This window comes from Salvelinus fontinalis, chromosome 14 (genome assembly GCF_029448725.1).
Source record: "Salvelinus fontinalis isolate EN_2023a chromosome 14, ASM2944872v1, whole genome shotgun sequence".
In the NCBI taxonomy this organism is placed as follows: domain Eukaryota; kingdom Metazoa; phylum Chordata; class Actinopteri; order Salmoniformes; family Salmonidae; genus Salvelinus; species Salvelinus fontinalis.
Genome location: NC_074678.1, coordinates 43,417,255 through 43,439,173, shown reverse-complemented (window position 1 = coordinate 43,439,173; position 21,919 = coordinate 43,417,255). Strand labels below are relative to the sequence as shown.

Below are 21,919 nucleotides of genomic sequence, written 5' to 3'. Positions count from 1 at the left end.
GACTCAGTTCATTCCATGGCAATGTCCGCGATAGATAACGCCAGGAGCCGCTTGTAGATCTGACAGGTCTAACATTACACCTCTGACACCGCCTTAACAAAAGCAATGAAAAGCCATGTATGCATTTGTCAGCTAAATGTGGGTTACCACTGATCTGATTGAATCTTGGCCTAAGAGAGTACCACGAATCATAATACCCATAAAACCTAGTGGTCAAACAGGGAAATGGTTCCAATTGTTTTTTCCACCATTAATTTTTCCCATAGTGGATTTGAGAAACACTTAAAATTAGGGCTGTGTTTCATGCAGGCTTACCCTGGTGTGACATTTTGCTAACCATGTAAATCTCTCTAGGACAAGGTGACATCAATATAGTCGCCTGTATTTACCTCCCCAAAATTAAACGCTAATTAGCTGCTAATGTGGCTATTATAAAGAACTACAAATGCCTTGATCTGGACGAGACTGCCGAATTGAGGCAAAGATATTAATCTCTGGATTAACTATCTAATGTTAGCTAAATGTAGTAATGAATAAATAGGCTACAATTCTTAAAATGTACAATTCTGTAAACGGTCTTGTGCAAGTTTTACATTGACAATACCTGCTTGCAGGGATTTGTTGTTTGCATGGGCAAAATTAATGTTGGCAAAACGATTGGAACCATTTCCCTGTTAGACCACTAGGTTTTATGGGTATTCTGCCACTGCCACTGTGGGGCTCTATTATGCCCGGGATTCAATGTGATTGCGCTTTGTCAGCAACATACATACATACACATTTTAAAGGCGCATGTGTTCCTGCATTCAAGGAATCCGCATCACGGAGGTATAATAAGAACAGTCTGCGTTTATGGTAAATGCTGCATATGTCCGCTCAATCGCAAACTACCTGTAAATGGCACATTGTCGACAAAGCACGATTGGATTAACTCCCGGCCTAAATTTTTCATATAATTTTTAAAAAACTATAAAGTAGTCAAACATGTTTTTTGAAGACCACATTTATTGAAAAGACAATCAAAAGAAATCTAAAGAAATTAGAAACAATCCTTAGTAAAGAAAAATAAAGATATAAATTACAAGCAATCTACATCTCTGCAACAACAAAAAAACTTTTTTCTTACTGAGGGTTGGGAGATTAGATTTTGTGGCAACAAACAATCTACACACAAACAATGACATAGAAAATTGTAATAATATGTTTACCAACAGGCTTTGTTTTCCATTCGGTTAGGTATTAACTTTATTATAATTCTCTATACGTTACAAATACACACATTTCCCTGAGGAAACAATTCCACTGGAAGTTCTACAGACTCAGTGGCTGATATGTTCTAAATGCCTCAATGGTTTGTTTCAAACACTTAATAAAAAAACAGGTGACTACAGATGTCAACAACCGGTATAATGTACCTTAAGAGCATAGAGTTTCAGCATACACTTCATTGCTATGATAGAGCCGTATCTGGGTAAAATATAATTTAGCAGAATAACAATTTGCAAGTTTTAGGGTTATCATTATGGATTCAAAGTTGAAGCATTAAGGTACATGGTTATGACAGTTGAGAGAATCATTCCCCTAGCAGCAAAACAATCCTCTCTAGAGGAGAGGGGTTGTGATATCCACAGCAATGCACATTCTTCAGCCTGTACATTGTGATTTTACATACAGACTGTGTATAAAAACTCAAAGCATCATTTACATATTTTAGGTGCCAGGTGCTAGTGAAAACGAACATTCAACTAAAGATTGTCAGAATATTTCTGCCCAGAAACAATATTTGTCAAACTGAGGTGCCAATACAATGCCTTCAGAAAGTATTCACACCCGTTTACTTTTTACACATTTTTGTTGGAGTGGGATTTTTTTGTCAACGATCCACACACAATACTGTCAAAGTGGAAGAAAAATTATATATTTATGAAAAATAGAACACAAATATATCTTGATTAGATAAGTATTCAACACGTTAGAATCACCTTTGCCAGCAATTACAGCTGTGAGTGTTTTTGGGTAAGTCTAAGAGCTTTGCATACCTGTATTGTACAATATTTGCCTATTATGCCATTTCAAATTCTTCAAGCTCTGTCAAGTTGGTTGTTGATGATTGCTAGACAGCCATTTAAGCCCTGCCATAGATTTTCAAGCAGATTTAAGTCAAAACTGTAACTAGTCTAATCAGGAACATTCAATGTTGTCTTGGTAAGCAACTGCAGTGTATATTTGGCTTTGTTTTTTAGGTTATTGTTGAAAGGTGAATTTGTCTCCCAGGAAAGCAAATCAGGTTTTCCTCTAGGATTTTGCCTGTGCTTAGCTCTAGTCCATTTATTTTGATCCTAAATAACTCCCTAGTCTTCACCAATGACAAGCATACCCTAACATGATGCAGCCACCACCATGCTTGAAAATATGAAGAGTGGTACTCAGTGATGTGTTGGATTTGCGGCAAACAAAACACTTTGTATATTAGGTCAAAAAGTTCTTTACCAAGTGTTTTGCAGTATTGCGTCAGTGCCTTGTTGCAAACAGGATGTATGTTTTTGAATGTTTTTATTCTGTACAGCCTTCATTCTTTTCACTCTGTCAATTAAGTCAGTATTGTTGAGTAACTACAATGTTGTTGATCCATCCTCAGTTCTCCCATCACAGCCATTAAACTCTAACTGTTTTAAAAATCAGTATTGGTCTCATGGTGAAATCCCTGAGCGGTTTCCTTCCTCTCCGGCTACAGAGATAGGAAAAACACCTGCATCTTTGTAGTGACTGGGTGTATTTATACACCATCCAAAGTGTAATTAATAACTTCACCACCCTCAAAGGGATATTCAGTCTGCTTTTTGTTTTCTACCAATAGGTGCCCTTCTTTGCAAGGCATTGGAAAACCTCCCTGGTCTTTGCGGTTGAATCTGTGCTTGAAAATTACTTTTGAACTGAGGGACCTTCCAGATAATTGTTAACTACTAACTAAATAATGTTAACTGCTATTATTGCATGCAACTTAAGCAAATGTTTACTCCTGTACTTATTTAGGCTTGCCATATCAAATGGGTTGAATAGTTGACTCAAGACATTTCAGGATTTCATTTTTAATTAATTTGTAAAATAAATTCTAAAAACAACATTTGACATTATGGGGTATTGTGTGTAGATCCGTGACAAATCTCCATGCAATCCATTTTACACTGTAAATGTGGAAAAAGTAAAGGGGTGGGACTTTCTGAAGGCACTGGATATTATATGGAATCCCTTATTTCAATCATTAGATTCATAGTAACTGTTTTCAGAGTACTGAGAAGAAATATTCCTCACAAGACTAGATATTGGTCGTAGGGCAAGGAGTTTTTCACCTCACCAAGCAACATTCCAGGCTTTAAAAATATAACTATATATAACAATCGCACCTCATCATTGGCTTAAATAATTATAGAAATGCCCAATAGAATCATGTCTAATTCAGAAAGATGAACACAGCATTGCTGTTCCGGAAAAAAAAAAAAAAAAAAAGACAGACAGACAACTGATCGTGACAAAACAGTACCACAAATAGAGAGTAGAAAGCAACACTACAGCCCTTAGATGAATGAAAAATAGACTTCAGACTTCAAGCACATCTCTAAACAATATTTAAGCAAAATTTTAACACAGAAATACTGTAAATGTACACATAATATTCCAGTCTGATTTGTATTTCGGCTTTTTGGACCGATCTGGAAACAGATATTACTTGTTTACAACCATTTGAACATTGATTAAAATGTTCTTTACTCTTTGGGAAAGACAAAATATGGTTTGTTTTATATAATCATTCAACAAACTAACATTTGATTTTGAATTGAAGTAAATGCCACATTTAAAAAAATTACAAATAAATCGGAGTCTTCTACAGATATTTAGGAAAGATCCCCTGAACAGAAGAAAATAACATCACCAATGTGAATAATTCTTCAGAAACATTGAGTAAAAATACTTACTAAAACTTACTAAAAGCAAAACTGTCATGGATTCAATCATAGAGTTGGTTTAGACACGTGAATTGGCACATAAGGATGTACTATTGCCCCTGGTCATATCGTCAATCAATGACCGATATTTCTGGAAAATGCTCTTTAGTGTGCATTGTATACGCCTTTATCATATTTTGTATTTATTATGGATCCCCATTAGCTGCTGCCAGCTACTCTTCCTGGGGTCCAGCAAAATTAAGGCAGTTTATACAATTCTAAAAACATTACAATACATTCAGACTGTGTGCCCTCAGGCCCCTACTCCACCACTACCACATATATACAGTACAAAAACCCATGTGTACGTGTGTATGCGCCTATGTTTGTGTTGCTTCATAGTCCCCGCTGTTCCATAAGGTGTTTTCTTTAATCTGTTTTTGTTAATCTAATTTGACTGCATGCATGAGTTGCTTGACGTGGAATAGAGTTCCATGTAGTCATGGCTCTATTTAGTACTGTGCACCTTCCATAGCCTGTTCTGGACTTGGGGACTGTGACGAGACCTCTTGTGTCATGTCTTGTGGGGTATGCATGGGTGTCCGAGCTGTGCGCCAGTAGTTCAAACAGACAGCTTGGTGCATTCAAATACAAGCATGCTCTCCTCCACTTTGAGCCAGGAGAGATTGACATGCATATTATTAATATTAGCTCTCTGTGTATATCCAAGGGCCAGCCGTGCTGCCCTGTTCTGAACCAATTGCAATTTTCCTAAGTCCTTTTTCTTAAGCCCGTAGGACCTGCCATATTACCAACACACAGGAGATCATTAACATTACAATAGAGATCTGTAAGGGTTGATCAGGTAATCATGTATAACTAGGACATTGTAAGTAACGACCGTTTGTTATTCTTGAAATTTAAATGTGAATCTTAAAAAAGAAACAAAAGTGATTAATGCAGAAAAAAAACGAGGTAAGTTAACACTGCCTTAACATGTCATTTGATTTGAACTAGCATTCTAGCGGTATCTCTCAGTACCGTGTTTCTGACAATTCTGAAACACATTTTGGATGAACACAAACTAGGATCTCTGACGATATGTGATCTGCTACTATGAGGAGAAAGACTGGCTTAAGTAGTACACAACTGACCGGCAGAAAATATGACATCTACAATATGGTCAACACATGAGGGTGGACAGCAATGCACACAGTACATTTTATGTTATGAAATAATGTGAACCAATTTAGCTGTTGAGAATATATGAATCGCGACAGAGTGTGTGTGTGTGCGCGTGCATGTTTGTGTACTGTATCTTCGAGTATATGGACAACAATGGTGGCAGAGGTATAGGACTGGCTCATTGTAATGGTTAGAATTAAATGGTATCAAACACGTTCAGACTTTTCTCTCACATGTTTTAGACTGTTCTCTCTGCTACCTCACAGCAAGTAGTACCAGTGTGCACCAAGTCTGGAACCAACAGGACCCTGTACAGCTTCTACCCCCAAGCCATAAGACTGCTAAATATAGCTGAGCAATTAAGTTTATTTTTTGTTGCTTTAAGCAACTAATTGGCTAAATTTGGTTAAATTATTTGAATTCCATTCTGTTCAGATTTCTGTATGCTCAATGCGCACATTGTACAGTTTCTCTCAAGATAAATCAGATCCAGCCTGAACTGTGCGATGTAGTTTCCAACAGGTCAGTATTCTACATAGTTTAGTGCATGAAACATGGTAATTAACTACAATGACCATAATCCATTGTGCATCTACTTGTCCGGTCTATGTTTCTTTTACGCCTGCTACAGGAAGAGACAAGAATGCACGATCGTGAGGTGACAGAGCGGCTGTTGCTTCGCCAGGTATCTCTACCAGAAAATACATGATCAAAGTGATTGATCGTTCTTATTCAGCAGTCATACAAGTATTATTTACTTTGAAGAGCTACAAAATAGTGATTTTGTCAGACAGCAGCTCTATAGACATGAGATGACTTGTAATGAAATAAAGTCATCAAATAAAACAAATGTAATACACTGAAATATATTCTATATTAAAGTAATGTGAACAAATGGTTAATAAGTGATCAGCAGTAATGGGCAGCATTTAACCCAAATAATCGCAACCTAAAACCGTGATTATTTTTTAATAATCCAATCAACCTCCAAAAAAACACTAATCGCTTAGCACTACTGCTAAACAAGACTGGTAAATAGATAAGGAAATGGCTACCCGGACTACCGGCATTGACTCTTTTTTTGCACGGACTCTATGCACACACACTGGACTCTACCTACACACTCACTTACACCCCCAACACACACACACACACACACACACACATACTGATGCCACACACACACACTTCACCACATACACTGCTGCGGCTGTCCATTATCTATCCTGTTGCCTAGTCACTTTATACCTACTTGATGTGTATATCGACCTCAATTACCTTGTACTCCTGCACGTCGACTCGGTACCGGTACTTCCTGAATATAGCCATGTTTTTTTTTTACTTGTTATTGTTATTTATTCCTTGTTAGTATTTCTATTGTAATTTTTTTATCTTTAACTCTGCATTGTTGGAAAAGGACCCAGAATTTCACTCAGTCTACACCGGTTGTTTACAAAGCATGTGACAAATGAAATTAGATTGTATTTGATTTGAGCCCGTCATCCTAGATCTCCACCCAGCAGCTTCCTCTGATGGACAATGAGTATTAGCCCTTTGATTTCACTTTTGACTGTGCAGTTTTTTATACATGCATGCTATTATGGCTATAGCGCAGTGTGTATCGGTAGTACAGTATGTGTTGCCAGTTGCACGGCTGTATGGAGAGAGCATACAGCTAGCTAATGGATTTCACAATGCCATTATCATACCTTGATTCTTCTTCCATGGGAAGAAATGCAATACAGGATATTTTTTTTTTTCCAAAGACAGTTTTTATGCGGAGTAATGCTAGCCCATGTGTGGCCAGTTTGACACGATTTGCAAGTCTATTCACCTATGGATGGTTTCTAGATGCGGGGGGGGGGGGGCAGATTGCTGCTACACATGATTCCAAGCCGTTTGCATGTTGCCTCTTGAGCGCACATACTGTTTCATAATACAAAAAGGTTCTGGTTCAGCAATAATAGGATTACAGTACTGTTGGGTAAGCAGTAGTGTTCCAACCACCATGTAACAATGGCTATATGGAGCTGGGTTCATGCACATCCATGCTTTGAGTCTCCTGTATGGTGATAACCACCTTAGTGGAGATGTCTGGTGGCTGCTTACAAACAAAAGCAAATGGGAGAAGATCTTGAGCTCCTGGAGGAATCACGGCAGCAGCAACTACAACTGTAGAAATAAGAACTAAGATTGGAGTGTGTTCGGTTGCTGCATATTTCAGTACGGGGGTCTGACTCTGCCACAGGACCCAGCCTGTCGACACCAAGGACTATTGGACTGCAGGTAGAGCGGGTGAGGAGGAGAAGTGGGGTGGATATAGAGTAGACCAGTGGTTCTCAACTGGTTTTGCCCCGGACACAAATTAAACCAGGTTGGCTCAGTCGCGATTTGATACACTATATATACACAAAAGTATGTGGACACCCCTTCAGATTAGTGGATTAAGCTATTTCAGCCACACCCTTTGCTGACAGGTGTATAAAATCGAGCACACAGCCATGCAATCTCCATAGACAAACATTGGCAGTAGATTGGCCTTACTGAAGAGCTCAGTGACCTTCAACATGGTCCTGTCACAGGATGCCACCTTTCCAACAAGTCAGTTCGTCAAATGTATGCCCTGCTAGAGCTGTCCCGGTCAACTGTAAGGGCTGTTATTTTGAAGTGGAAACGTCTAGGCTCACCCGTGAAGTGGTAGGCCACACAAGCTCACAGAACGGGACCGCCGAGTGCAGAAGCGCGTAAAAATCGTCTGTCCTCAGTTGCAACACTCACTACAGAGTTCCAAACTGCCATTGGAAGCAACGTCAAAATAAGAACTGTTCGTCGGGATCTTAATGAAATGGGTTTCCATGGCCGAGCAGCATCACTCAAGCCTAAGATTGCCAAGTTTCGGCTAAAGTGGTGTAAAGCTCGCCGCCAATGGACTCTGAAGCAGTGGAAACGCGTTTTCTGGAGTGATTAATCACGCTTCACCATTTGGCAGTCCGACGGACAAATCTGGGTTTGGCGGATTCCAGGAGAATGCTACCTGCCCCAATGCATAGTGCCAACTGTAAAGATTGGTGGAAGAGGAATAATGGTCTGGGACTGTTTTTCATGGTTCGTGCTAGGCCCCTTAGTTCCAGTGAAGGGAAATCTTAACGTTACAGCATACAATGACATTCTAGACGATTTTGTGCTTCCAACTTTGTGGCAACAGTTTGGGAAAGGTCCTTCACTGTTATAGCATGACAATGCCCCTGTGCACAAATCAAGGTCCATACAGAAATAGTTTGTCGAGATTGGTGTGGAAGAACTTGACTGGCCTGCATAGAGCCCTGACCTCAACCCCATTGAGCACCTTTGTGATCCAGACTCAAATCGCCTAACATCAGTGCCTGACCTCACTAATGCTCGTGTATGAATGGAAGCAAATCCTCGCAGCAATGTTCCAACATCTAGTGGAAAGCCTTCCCAGAAGAGTGGAGGCTGTTATAGCAGCAAAGGGGGCACCAACTCAATATTAATGCCCATGATTTTGGAATGAGATGTTTCACAAGCAGGTGTCCACATACCTTTGGTCATAGTGTATTTGCATTGCAAAGAAAATTTGCAAAAATGCAATCTGGAAAAATGTAATCTGGAAAAATGTATGTTAATAAACTCACTGGTTTGAGACCACAAAATCAACCAACATAGCGCTGCTAATTAGCTCTAGATTGAAAATACAGTGATTGAAGAAAAATAGGTCAGATTAAATTATTTAAATCACTCTAACTGGTTTAAGTTCAGACTGAGTAAATAAATAAAATATCAAGACACCCGCAACCCATTCAAAACCACCTGCGACCCACCAGTTGAGAATCGCTAGAGTAAACTATCCTTGGGATGTATTTGTGTAGTAGACAAACCTTTGTAGACCAGGGGGTGGTGGCAGGTTGAGGGGTTTGGTTGGTGGGGCTTATGTAGACTAGCCAGGGTCTGAACACTGTGATGGATCTGAGCAGCAAAGAGCATGGAGAGACCAGATACCTGGAGGATCCACACTCCCATTTGTCCATCCCACAAACCATTTTTACCATCACCCCATCTTTCATAGTCTTTCGCCTCGTCCTTTTCATAGACAACAGTTTATTTTTTGTCCTTTTGGTCGTGTATGTATATCTGCTTTAGCAAGATCGGGGGCGGGGGGGTGCTAGGAGTCGGCCATGATCTGGTAGGAGGAGCAGTTTTCTGGGGTGTTGCCGGGCGGCGGGGGATTGGCTTCGGTGGTGGTGGTGGGTTTGGGGGGCCAGTCGGGGTCCACGCTCAGCTCCTGGGCCAGATGCATGTAGAGTGCCTTGGGTACCTTCCTCTGCCGGCAGCACAGCCACGACAGACACTTGGGTCCCCAGAGGTCTATGCCACCCTGGAAACCGCACAACGACAACAAGAGGAGGGAAAGGGCAAAGAAAACTTACTGAATATTTTTTTCCTCTGTGGATATGTTTCCTCATTCATTGTCTTCCCAATTGTCTTTTGTATTTTTGTGCCTTTAGAAGGTAGAATGATCTCACATGCTTATGTCACCACATGCACTATATAACCTAAAGGTAGTGATGGTATTCAGATTGGTTCACTATTGCAGCATGCATACACATTGTTTTATTATGGTTTTTAACTGTCGTGAAAAATTCTATAATTTCAACAGAATTAGTTCTTAGGTAATTCAAATTCAAGTCAAGCATGGCTGGCAATACGTTTGGGGGATTGTCCTTTTTCTGCCGAGAATTACCTCAAAACAAGCAGACATGCAGTGCAACAGAAGATAATTAGGAGAATTTGTGACACCATGGGAGGGATCAAGAGTGACACCATGGGAGGGATCAAGAGTGACACCATGGGTGGGAGACATACCCTTCTCAGCTAGCCTGCAGTGGATACATAACTGTACCTGATCGAGACCATGCGGTTTCCACTCACACTGTTAGGAGCTAACAGGGGACGCTTTGAGGCGCATGCAGCGGGAGGAGCTTACTGGAGCCAATACTGTACTACTGCTGGGGGTATTAAATACAGGAAGGAATCGTGCTCCCAGAGGAGAGTAATAACACAGACAACCCATCAGGGGGCGAAAGAGGGTCAGAGAACAATAAGGTCCACACATGCAAGGTTTGGGTAGGTTATATAATAAGAGTGCTGGGTGATAGAGAAAGAGAAAGGAGAGAAAGAAGAAAGGGAGGGGAAGGGGGTCACCAGGGGAGATTAAAAGCGACGGTGGAAGAGGAGTGTCAGATTTCCCAACCTGTGTTGTCGGGGTGGCAGGGGTGGTGCCATAGCTGCCCTGCTTGTCTCGGCTGAACACAAGCTTCCATAAGACGACGTCAAGGACGAGGGTCTATGGAATAATAGGCGCAGTGGGCAGGAAAAAAATTACAAAGAGCAGAGTGGCTACTTGATCACACAGCTTTTCTCAAGCAGATTTTGTCTATCCTCATTTGTTTTTTGTATAGTCAAACTACTGAAAGGGCATGTGAGGTGATTTCAGCGCTGTGCGTTAGTCGTGAGTAGAGGCAAAAGGGGTTATTCTCAACATAAATGAAGACAATAAAATACTATGAGAAAGAGGGTGTCATCATCTACAACAGGATGGTGCTTTTTAAAAGTGGATTTTGTTGTGACAGGGATCTGTTCCTGGTGATTATCCATTGAGCGTCATTGGTTGGTGTGTGGGAGGTTGGCAGCCTTGGCGAGACCGCCATCTTGTGTCACTGCTAAGCTGTGTGTGGGCTTGGGAGGCTCAAGAGCGGGGAGAGAGAACTGCTCTACTGCGCAGGGCAAGCCAGGGGCATTTTCTAATAGTAAATCACCAGTGAGCCATCTCTATCATTGGGCCACACAGCTCTAGGTCATCATTTTCTGCCACTTGTCTACGCTTGGAGATTGAGAAAGAGCAGAGCCTGGGTGTGTAACCAACCACCCATTAGATTTAATGCGCTGAGTGGTTTACAGCGTGGCCGTCACTGTGGTGATGGCAGGTTGTATTTAAAGAAAGGGAGGAATTGTGTGCGTGTCCCCGCTCAAGTTACAAGAGGGCTTTTTCAGTTGGTTATGTCAATGAAAGACGATGCAGTTTCTGGCTTTTTCATACTGAAAAGATAGTCAAATGGTACATCACAGCTCAGCCCTCCACTTCATCCTTTAACACTTTCCGACAGTAGGTCAGAGTCAACGCACAATCGAACACCACGTGACAACCTATGCATCTTAATGAAAACACTGATGACGACAACACTGATGACAAAACAAAAACTGTACATGCGAAAAATACCTACGTAACATGGTGTAAAGAGAGCCCAGAATACTGCAAAATGGACAGTTTAATGTGTGTGTGTGTGTGTCTTACCTCCGCCAAGACAGACACGGCTGCATTGACTACGATGATGAAGAACAGAGTGATTCTCCATTCAAACGGAACACACACAATCTAGACGGGAGGGAGAGGAACAGATTCACAAGAGCACATTTAAACAAGAAAAGTGAAGCAACGCCATGTTAATTCACAAAGTCATTACTGTAGGACCCAATTCAACCGAAGCTTGAGGCGAATATCTGTATGACGCTCGTCTCTCCTGGTTGATGTCCACTCACCTCTAGGAATTCATCGATAGCAGACACAGGGTAGAACATGATGAAGAACAGAAATATGTACAAGCCAATACATGACAGCACAAAGGGCCCTGCAGAGAAAGAGACGGACAGAACAACTCATCAAACATAGGTCAGTTACACAGAATTTTTCTTTTTGCATTTCAACCAATCTCAAACCCTAACTTGATTTTGGAACCAACACTTTTAAATAACACTTTTATACTGTTATCCGATTTTCAGGCGAATACGTGGCAACGTTGGTGTTAGTAGTGGTCCTCACAGTTTTTGTAGCTGGGCTGTCTGAAGGGCTTCCCCTTGGAGAAGACGATGGCCACGATGAGGTACTGGAAGGAGGAGACATAGAACAGGGAGGTGTTCTCGTAGTTCTTGATGTTGTGGTCGTCCTCAGAGGAGTTGTGCTTTGGGGAGAAGTTGACATGGGGGGACGAGTTGCAGGCACTGGGAGAGGAGAGAACAGAGATGCACACAGTCATATGTAGATCGGGAAGCAGTTTTACAAGTCAAAAGTTGACTGGCAACGTCCCTACTGTTTGCAGTAATGGTATACAATAAGACATTCACGGTATATGGCTTATTGGTTTGTTTTGAGTCTGGTAGTGTTGTCTCATTGGTCCATTGTTACAGGTTATTGGTGTGTTTGCACTGGAAAAGTTTTGGTGTGAATTGGTGATTTTACATTCTTACTGCTGTCCCCCCAATGGTGTGTTTTGAATAGGTCCAGTAGTTAGCTTGGGGGTTGAACTTGGACTCACTCTAACTCTGGCGTCCAGATGTCGTACCAGGCCTGGTGTCGGACCCAGAGGAAAGCGATGGTCTGGAAGCCCAGACAGATGAGGATCTGAGTAAGCACGGAGAACAGCAGAGGGCCTGAGATCAGACCTGAGGGGGGACGCCTCGACACCAGCTCCTTCCATGCTGGGTTCAGAGACACTGGACAGAGAAGGTGGGAGAGACAATGACAAAGACACAGGGAAAGTAAGGAACCGGAAGGTAGGATGGGTACAGAGAGTGAAGTACAAACCCAGCAAAGCTGGTAGTAGATCAAACATTTAATTTAAAAGGACAAGTTCACTTTTTTCTACCAAATCTCAATTTTCTAAAATTTCACCTGGTTTATAGAAACTTACCAACAACATCTAAAGACTTGCATCACTCTACTGAGAGCTTTGCCATTTCTAAAATAAAGTATTTGGGTGTTTTTGGAGACTTTGTTCATATTCATCCATGACTCCCATACTGTAGAATGAGCAAGTCTTTTGCTGGTGGGGTAAGTTTCTAAAAACCAAATTAAATCGTAATAAAAGTGTCTGGACACTTGTGGACAAGTGTCAAACTAGCTAGTGTTGATCTACTTACTGGTGAAGACGATGAGGAGGATGATTGCGATGTCGATAAAGAGGAATTGGAAGTCTCCCAGGTTACTGAGGATCTGACATGGTTACAGAGAGATAAGGTCAGAGGTACAGAGGTACTGTATACACCAGAGACTAGTAATATCCTGACAGGAGTGCAGAGACTAAGGGAGGGGTACTGTACTCACAGAGTAGAGCAGGGTGACACTGATGTACTGGATGATGCTGTAGAGTGCCATGAACTTGAACACACAGAAGGAGGTGATGAGAGCCGCTCGCCCTTCTCTGTGGATAGACAGTTTGTGTTTTTTTTTTAGGAACAAATTGAGCGAGTCAGCATGCAAGTGCTTTTATAAGGCTCACTGATTAGTCTCTAAGCTTGGCAGTAGGCTGGTGTTTGTTTGTTAGCCATGTTGAGCTGATGGGTAGTGTTTTGGTGCTTGAGGCCCAGAGCAGGCCTACCTGATGAGGCTGGGGACACAGGAGATGTTGGGGGTCCTGGAGGTGAAGGGAGAGGCTACAGAGGCCTCCAGCTCAGAGAGAGAGATCCCACCATGAGCCTTCTTCAAAGCCTAGAGAGCGAGGTTGGAGGGGAGCAAGTTGAAACAATAACATAGTGTCTTTACTTCTATCTGCATGATCATTTGACAACAAAAAATGCTTTCAAAAGAGGTCTGTACTTACACCACAATCATTTGCGCCATCTCCACACATGCCCACAAAATAGCTGCACATGGGGAAAGATAATTTACTGTTTTTAACTGTAATTTACAAAATGTGTAACGAATGCAATTTAAACAGATCTATGAAGAGGGTGAGTGTGTACTGTGCTATTTGTGCCCATGGGTTAACAGCGTCTCTACTCACTCCACACTCTGCAGTGCTTCGATGAGCTGGGTCTTCTGGTCGGGGGCCATTCGGGCAAACACTGTGCCACGCAGCACCAACTACACCAGATAGGCAGACAACAATGCATTAGACACAACCAAATCACAACAGCAATAGCTATGTGTTTATTGGGAAATGGACCCCATTACCTTCTGCAGCACATCCTGAAAGTGCTCAGTGATGACAGCGAAGGACTTGCCACTCATGGCGAAGTGGTACTGGTCCTGAGACTTGGGCTCGTCAGTGTGACAAACATCCTCTAGACTGATCTCTACTTCCTGTTGGGACAGGAAGGGGCAAGCAGGTACAGGTGAGCAAGGGAAGGTTGACATCTTGCAGATAATTGATATCATATGGCTTATGTAGAGTTGTAAAAGCTAGCGACTGACAACTTCAGTTTCCATCAATGTTAATTTTGGCACTCTGACAAAAATATAATTAAGACTTAGTGAAATGTTTTACATTATTTAAAAAAAAATTGTGTAGTTATTGTCAAAATGACGAAAACAGTGGGCCATTTTAGTCAAATAAATGCCCTTTCATTTTAGTCACATCACATTTGTATTGCCTCATTAACCTATAGTAAACATACGTCACTGACTTCTATGTGCACAAACATACATAGCGTTGTCCTACCAACATATTTGTCTGCGTAACATCCTATTCTCTTCCCAGCAGCAGAAATATGACAAACATATATAAGAATTATCTGGCCATGTAAATTCTTAACTCGGCCTACATAGATAGTGTACATTACATACAGAAAAAATAGACACACACACACACACACACACACACACACACACACACACACACACACACACACACACACACACACACACACACACACACACGGAGAGAGCACGAGAGAAGCATAATCACCAGATGGTGCCACAAAGCAGGAAGGGTTGCACATCCGTCACTCGGTCGCGTCATTGGCATTGTGGTCAACGTTCCACAGATGCCACAGCCACATTGGTGTCCAAAAGTAGAATGGGAGCTAATGACTGTTTCGCCCAGTGATGTAATGGAGTCATAAAAACCTAGAGTCCGAATCAGTGCTCGAGTACTGGTCCAAGTGTTCAAGTCTGAGTCCCCATTAACTCAAAATAAAAGTTATTTACCCAGTCAGATACAGTGTAGTGGCAAGAGGAATTTAGTCAATAAATTGTTTGCTATGACTGAACAAGTTGTCACCTAAGTAAATAGTTAACGGTCCGGTCCGCAAGTAGCCAAGTTTTAGAACGAGCCACTTTATGAATGATAGAAAGAAAAACACGTAGTGCCGGTATTATGGATCATATCTTTTGAACCGTCAGGTCTAGAATCAAGCTGTTTCTCTGAGGAAAAGATGGAGAGTTGGCTACAGAACCTGCCTATGAAATGCAGTGGGGAAAGTGGGAGGGTTGAGCGAGACTACAAATTCAAAGACAGCCTACTTCTCTATACTCAAGGGAGAGAAAAACGTAGCTAGACTTGTTTTTCTATTAAACCCAATGCAGCTACTGTTTTTCATTTCGTAAAGCAGCTTGTGTTTCTTAACCAGGCAAAGGATAGCCAACAAGAAAGCTGTTGGTGACTGGTTATCTACGGGAAGCAAGAGAGAGTCCCTAATGTGATGTGTATAATCAGAGACGGAGTCTGTCTGCCTCATCTCTTGCTCCCCCGCAGCTCACCTGATGTAGGCCCGGGTTTGGGGCATCCTTCCCACTGCTGAACAGAACTGTGCTGCACATCTGTGCTGCTAATAAAGCTCTCAATCTCACCAAAAACTTTTGTCCAGTCCACTTAGTAGTCAGATTTTAGTCACAGAGGTAATTTATTCGTGTCTCGTTTTAGTCTACTGAAATGAAAAAGCTATTTAGTTAGTTAAAGTCTCGTCAATTGCCACTGAAAAATATTTGTGTCACTATTTTTGTTGACGAAATTACCACTGGTTTCCATATAAACGGATGTGGAGACCTTATAGGGATTTGGCAATGAAGCCCTTTATCTACTTCCTCAGAGTCAGATGAACTAGGGATACCATTTTTATGTCTCAACGTCCAGTACGAAGGAAGTCGGAGCAAGTTTTGTGAGCCAATGCTAACTAGCTTTAGCGCAACGACGAAGTCCACAAGGACAGCTAGCATGCTAGCTGTTCCCATAGACTTCCAGTAATTGCACTAACGCTAGTTAGCAACTTCCTTCAAACTGAACAACACATACAAATGGTATCCACAAGTTCATCTGACTGAGGAAGTAGATAAAGGGCTTCATTGCCAAAATCCCAAACTATCCCTTTAAGGTATGCCAGTAAATATACATATTCCTGATAGCATCTAGACACAATCTGACAATGACTGGCTGCCATTGTCTAGAACCCAGAACACACCCATTCATTCATCCATTCCTGCTGCGTGTGATCACTGGGCTATTTCTGAGTTCTGATGTAACCATGCATGGCTCTCATTGAAACTGAGGGGGATCAGAGCAACTAGCTTAATCATGACTCATGCTGGCCCACAGAGGGCACTCACATGTGTGGTGTTTCTGTTTTCCATCTCACTCACCCAGCATCTAGTGTGTGTGTGTGTGTCTGTCTGACAGAGCTGTAATTAGCCACACCCACCACCAGGGGTCCATCTCTCACCTCCAGGCGTGGGGCTTTGCCCACATGTTTGCTGGGTTTGTCTGCGTAGCGCCAGTTGATCTTGGCCGACTGACCATCTTTGGAGGGCAGCGCGTCGGCGATGATGACCCGGTCCTGAGGGGGGATCATGCCACAGTCCCTGGCCACTGAGATGGCTGTCAACATGTTGTCACCTGGAGGAAAGATGTTAAATGTTGCCCTTAGGCACAGACCTACTCATAACCATTATGGAAGTGGGTGGACACAAAACAGATCTCAGATCATTGCCCAAGAGGTGACTGCCTCCTATTCCCTGAGGTACAAGGGGGTATTGTCCTGGCGCTATGCTCTTTGTGAAACTCTAAACCTGGGTAGGGGTTGGGATGGGGCAGCCTGGGCATACTGGCTCTGGACCAGTGGTCCGCATGACAGGCCACGGGTTAGTGAGAGGGGTTGGCGGGCGGTGAAACCATATAATTGTGTGATTACATTTACAGTGCTGAAAGCAAAAGAGGGAGAAAAGGAGAGAGAGAGAGAGACACACCGGACTGGACTTTGGCTCTTTCTGCCCGTTAAGCTGCACGGCCCAGAACTTTATTAGTCTGGATTCCAGGAATACCTCCGTAAAGCGTTGAGAACCACAAGAAAAACCCAACGATCATCACATTCTATGTGTGTGAGGTATGGCTACAGTATGAATGGGTACTGGTGATTGTCATTAGAGAGTGACAACCACTCATGTCTGATAGCGATCCTGTGTGGCTCGGTTGGCAGAGCATGGCGCTTGTAACACCAGTATTGTGGCCACCCATATGTAGAATGTATGCATGCATGATTATATGTCGCTTTGGGGAAAAAAAGCTTATGCTAAATGGCATATACCTTGAGGTCACTCATCACTGATTCAAGACCATTGGCATTCAAGTCTACTGAATGGCTTTCACAAACCCAATGAAACTAGTTCAGACAGGACAAACCGTTCGGTAAGGGAGAGGAATGGTTAAAAAAACAAATCTCACTTAAAGTCAAGTCAGATCAGTGATGATGTTTTACTGTGTATGTTGATATGATAAACATGTTGGTGTGCCCGCTTTCTCACCAGTGACCATGACGGTGCGGATGTGTGCCCTGCGGAGGTCCTCCAGTACCCCGGCGGTCTCAGCCTTCAGCTTGTTCTGCATGATGATCAACCCCAGGAACTCCATGTTGGCCTCCATCTGGTCCCTGTTGACGTTCTGGACTTTGTGCCAGGTGAGTTTGGACTCGAGGCGGCGGTGGGCCAGGGCGATGACCCGGAAGCCCTGCTTGGTGTAGTCCTCCAGAACCTCCGCAAAGTCCTCTGGAACTACACGGACAGATGGTTTCGAAAACATCTTCAAAATGAACAATTCCAGGGAACAAAACATTTTACTTAAACTGCTCGTCTTTATCATGGCATCGGCATCATGTCAATACACCATTCATATGAAGTGACCATGATTATCACACTTAGTCCAAGGCTACAACTGAATAGCAGAGCGTTCGTTCGTTACTATACTGGCCATAACTTCTTCTCAATAGGAGGGTCTGCTAAATGTACTGTCAAATTCAGAGTAAACCGTTAAGAGACCAACCAGTGTCTTTCTTGCAGAGGCTGGCCACCACCTCTGGCGCCCCCTTGAGGTAGGCATCCATGCGCTTCTCCCCCAGCAGACGGGCTACCACACACATCCTCTGCAGCGCCGAGGAGAAGGGGAACTGACGCACAATACCAATCTCATAGGCCAACTGTATGGGGACACAACACACAGAATTACCTTTCACCTACGGATCTTTCACATCCTAGGAGAAATATTAAAAACAAGAGCGATAGCACTACTTACCGACAAGTCATACAGCTCCTACAGTGTGAAAGTGAAGTAAACAGAGTGAATGTACAATCAAACAGTGCATTTCAAAGAATATGTGACAGATGAATATGTGACAGGTGAATATGTGACAAAGCTTAATCTTTTACACATCAGTGCCTCGGGGGGGGTAAACTGTTCGTACCATGTCCTGTTCGGGTGACATGACGGGCTCGGGGGGCATCAGCTGCTTGGGGGGCCGCACCACGGTGGGCATGATGCGGTCGTGGAGGGAGGTCTCCTCCTCAGTGGCCTCCTCCAGGATCTGACAAGGAGTAGAGGGAGTAGTAAACATGAAAGAAACGCTAAGCTGCATGGAAAGTGGATATTTCAACTGACCAACATCTCAAAATGGACCCATAAGTGTGATCGGCACATCATTGAAAGTCAGGGGAAAGCGAATATGCTTTGAGATATTTTCCGGCTTACTATTTCTTACATCAAAGTAAGAAATAGTAAGCCGGAAAATCTATCAAAGCAAGTGTCAAACATACTTTCGACATATCTCTGCATGATACACATTGGACGGATGAAGAAATAGTGAAGGACAGAGGTGAAAGGTCCAGTTTCGGTCACTCACCCAACCTGTGGCCTCAAACATCTTCAGGTCCAGAGGGTCTCCGGACAGCTGGCCATCAATCTTGGTAAGAGAGTGGCAGGTGGCCATGCAGGCTACAAACTGGGACTTGACCAGACTCTCCTTGTAGGCATTCTCCTCTGACAGGTGGAAAGTGCCATTCTCCACTCTCTGGACTCCCCATAAGTCTAGTCCATCCTCTGTGAGTGTACCCGTCTGAGGAGAAAGTAACAGAGATGGTGAATAGGGGGAGAATAACCCTTTCATCAAAGTAAATATAGAGAAGTAACTGTTAAGCAGGGCGATTACCATATCAGATCACCAGGCCACAATACAACTAGTTTCCAAAGCACAGCCTCTACTAGTGTGTGTGTGTGTGTGTGTGTGTGTGTGTGTGTGTGTGTCCACCTTGTCGAAGCAGACCAGGTTGAGCTGGCCACAGATGTTGATCCTCTGGGGGCTGATGCAGAAGATGCCGATGCGTTTGAGGCGGCGCTGGGCGTACACGATGCCCGCCGTCATGGCAGCGGGCAGCGCGGGGGGCACGGTGATGGTGATGATGTCCAGGGACTCGATGATGATGGTCTTGGCTGGCACCTGGGCCACGGTAGAGGAGAGGGCAAAGAAAACAAGTCCAATACAATAGGAATTCATGTAGGAATTGAACGTGATGCCAAATAGCCAGTCTTTTTCAGTTCAACTCCATTTTCCAATGAAATGCCCTGACCACATGACCACTGACCTAGACACCATCTAAAAAGGACTAGTCACTCTCCCTCTTCCCTGACTCACTTCTTCCCTTCTCTTTCTCCCCAGCCCGGCAGTAGCCCCGTGAGAGAGCGTCCTGCTATGTTCAGTCCAGTACCTTGTTCATGATGCTGAGGACGATGGAGTAGACAAAGCCGATACCGGCTATAGCCACCAGGCACAGCAGGAAGAGGTAGGCGTCGCGGTACAGCTTGAAGTCCGTGGGCTTGGGGTAGAGGATGGAGCGCACCAGCTGGCCCTTAGCTGTGCTGAAGCCTGGTGGGGGAGGGGGACACGGACGAGCATATTTAGATAGCAGAATTCAGAATGTGACAACTGGTCCTAAAAATAAATCTGAGGGCAGATCATGATCGAACAAAAATAAAATAGGTAGTGTTCGCGCGTGTTGTGACTGAGGACACATACACACTAACCTGTGCGGACCACCACTGCCTTGACCAGTTCCCCTGAGTAGAAACGAGTCTGGATGATGTGTGTGCCACAGAAGAGGGTGTGTCTCTTGTGCTCCTCCATGCTGTAGGCCCCGTCACCCTCCTTGTCCCCCTCACCCGGGTTGGGGAGGTTGGTCTTGGTGACGGGCACACTCTCGCCTTGGGGGGGGGAGGAGGGGGGAGAGACAGGGACAGGAGGGGAGACTGAGGTTGAGTCTGGGAGCTTTGATGTATAAGTATACAGCATTTACAGAGTGTAGTGTTGTGTGCTGCTTCGCACAAATGTAAAATATACATTTTGTATTTGGGTAGTGAGACAGACAGACAGACCAACGTCTGTCTGTCTGTGGCAGAATATCCAGGTCACACCTGTCAGCATGCTCTCGTTGACAATGCAGGTGCCGCTGACCAGCACCGCATCACACGGCATGATGGTCCCGTTGCTAGGGATGACCATGACATCGCCGGGCACCAGGTCAGTGGACAGGGCCTCCTCGATGTCTGCTATGATCCAACACAAAGGAGGAGAGAGGCAGTAGGTGTGGAGACAGGGGGGAGAGCAGAGGAAAGAGAGAAAGGAAGGGAAAGTAGAGGGAGGTAAGGGAGAGAGAAAACGAGAGGTAATCCGTGCATCTTTCTTGTTCCACACATCTCTCATTACTCTTGCCACTCTGGGCAGCAGGGGAAAAACGCTGAGGCATCATATGCACAGCCTGAGCCCACTGCCGCAGACACCCACAAAAAAAGTGTGACCTTCTAGCGGCTAATTGAACACTAGCCAAAGTGCATAAAATCGAAATGAGGTAAGTTAGACAAACCGTTGTTGGCTCTGCAGACTGAAACACGGACAATACTGTGTGCTGCCACCATGTCGTGAAGCATGACGTATTGCTGAAAAGTAGAGAATAGTTTCAGAAAACAGAAAATAAGCAGAACCACACATCAGGTGCTAGAAAAACAGGCCTCTAGCTAACAGCTTCTAATTTCCCTCGGGGTTAGAGAGAAGCCTTCACCCCCTCCCTCTTCTTCCACCCTTTCTCCATCCATGCCCTTCCTCTACATATCCTTCTCTTCACAAATGCAGTGTGATTCTAAAGGGGGCTTTGGGTAAACCCAGGGCACCGGCAGAAGTCTCCACCCCTCCTCCTCCATCTCCCTACCTATGCGGTGTGATTGTAAGGGGGTGAACCCAGGGCCTCGGGGGCAGCAGACCATACAGAGATGGGCCCTTTCATGCAGGCCTGAATGGTTCTGGGATTAGAGTGGGGAGGGGGCTATTGCAGTTAACTCTGGCTTAGTCTAGCTTTGTTGAGCTCAGGCTGGTTCAGCAAGGCCCCAGATTCACCTTTAATTTTGGATTATTTCATAAATGTTGTAAAAATGGAGGAAGGAAGGAAGAGTTGAGAAAGGGGAGAAAGACAAAGAAGGGAACGTGAGGGGGGCCGACGTACCTTTTTAATGGTGTACAGAGAGGTAGCTATGGATATGACCGACATGAAGACGATGGCTACGGCGTAGTAGTAGTACTCGTCTGCGCTCCACAGGATCACACTGAAGAGCTGGAAGATGTAGAAAGGGTTGAGGACCTGCAGGAGGAAAGACCGGGTGACAGGTAGTTCAGCCAACTTCTTCAAAACAACA

General features: G+C 43.7%; 1 protein-coding gene across 1 annotated transcript in view; it reads right to left on the bottom strand.

The window, feature by feature from the left end:
• Window positions 1–8,964: 8,964 nt before the first annotated feature.
• LOC129810916 (polyamine-transporting ATPase 13A3-like) overlaps window positions 8,965–21,919 on the bottom strand; it is a 64,351-nt gene continuing 51,396 nt past the window's right edge. The window contains exons 9-32 of the mRNA XM_055861910.1: window positions 21,730–21,864; window positions 21,097–21,169; window positions 20,648–20,779; window positions 20,261–20,437; window positions 19,945–20,102; window positions 19,488–19,676; window positions 19,083–19,295; window positions 18,648–18,767; window positions 18,479–18,496; window positions 18,230–18,383; window positions 17,716–17,961; window positions 16,638–16,810; window positions 14,155–14,283; window positions 13,985–14,064; window positions 13,802–13,844; window positions 13,580–13,689; window positions 13,306–13,402; window positions 13,122–13,194; window positions 12,518–12,695; window positions 12,025–12,203; window positions 11,745–11,833; window positions 11,500–11,580; window positions 10,399–10,491; window positions 8,965–9,522 (exon numbers count right to left, since the gene is read on the bottom strand). Coding sequence (XP_055717885.1) covers window positions 9,310–9,522; window positions 10,399–10,491; window positions 11,500–11,580; window positions 11,745–11,833; window positions 12,025–12,203; window positions 12,518–12,695; window positions 13,122–13,194; window positions 13,306–13,402; window positions 13,580–13,689; window positions 13,802–13,844; window positions 13,985–14,064; window positions 14,155–14,283; window positions 16,638–16,810; window positions 17,716–17,961; window positions 18,230–18,383; window positions 18,479–18,496; window positions 18,648–18,767; window positions 19,083–19,295; window positions 19,488–19,676; window positions 19,945–20,102; window positions 20,261–20,437; window positions 20,648–20,779; window positions 21,097–21,169; window positions 21,730–21,864 — 3,153 coding nt within the window. The 3' untranslated portion in view covers window positions 8,965–9,309. The remainder of the gene's footprint in view (window positions 9,523–10,398; window positions 10,492–11,499; window positions 11,581–11,744; window positions 11,834–12,024; window positions 12,204–12,517; window positions 12,696–13,121; window positions 13,195–13,305; window positions 13,403–13,579; window positions 13,690–13,801; window positions 13,845–13,984; window positions 14,065–14,154; window positions 14,284–16,637; window positions 16,811–17,715; window positions 17,962–18,229; window positions 18,384–18,478; window positions 18,497–18,647; window positions 18,768–19,082; window positions 19,296–19,487; window positions 19,677–19,944; window positions 20,103–20,260; window positions 20,438–20,647; window positions 20,780–21,096; window positions 21,170–21,729; window positions 21,865–21,919) is intronic.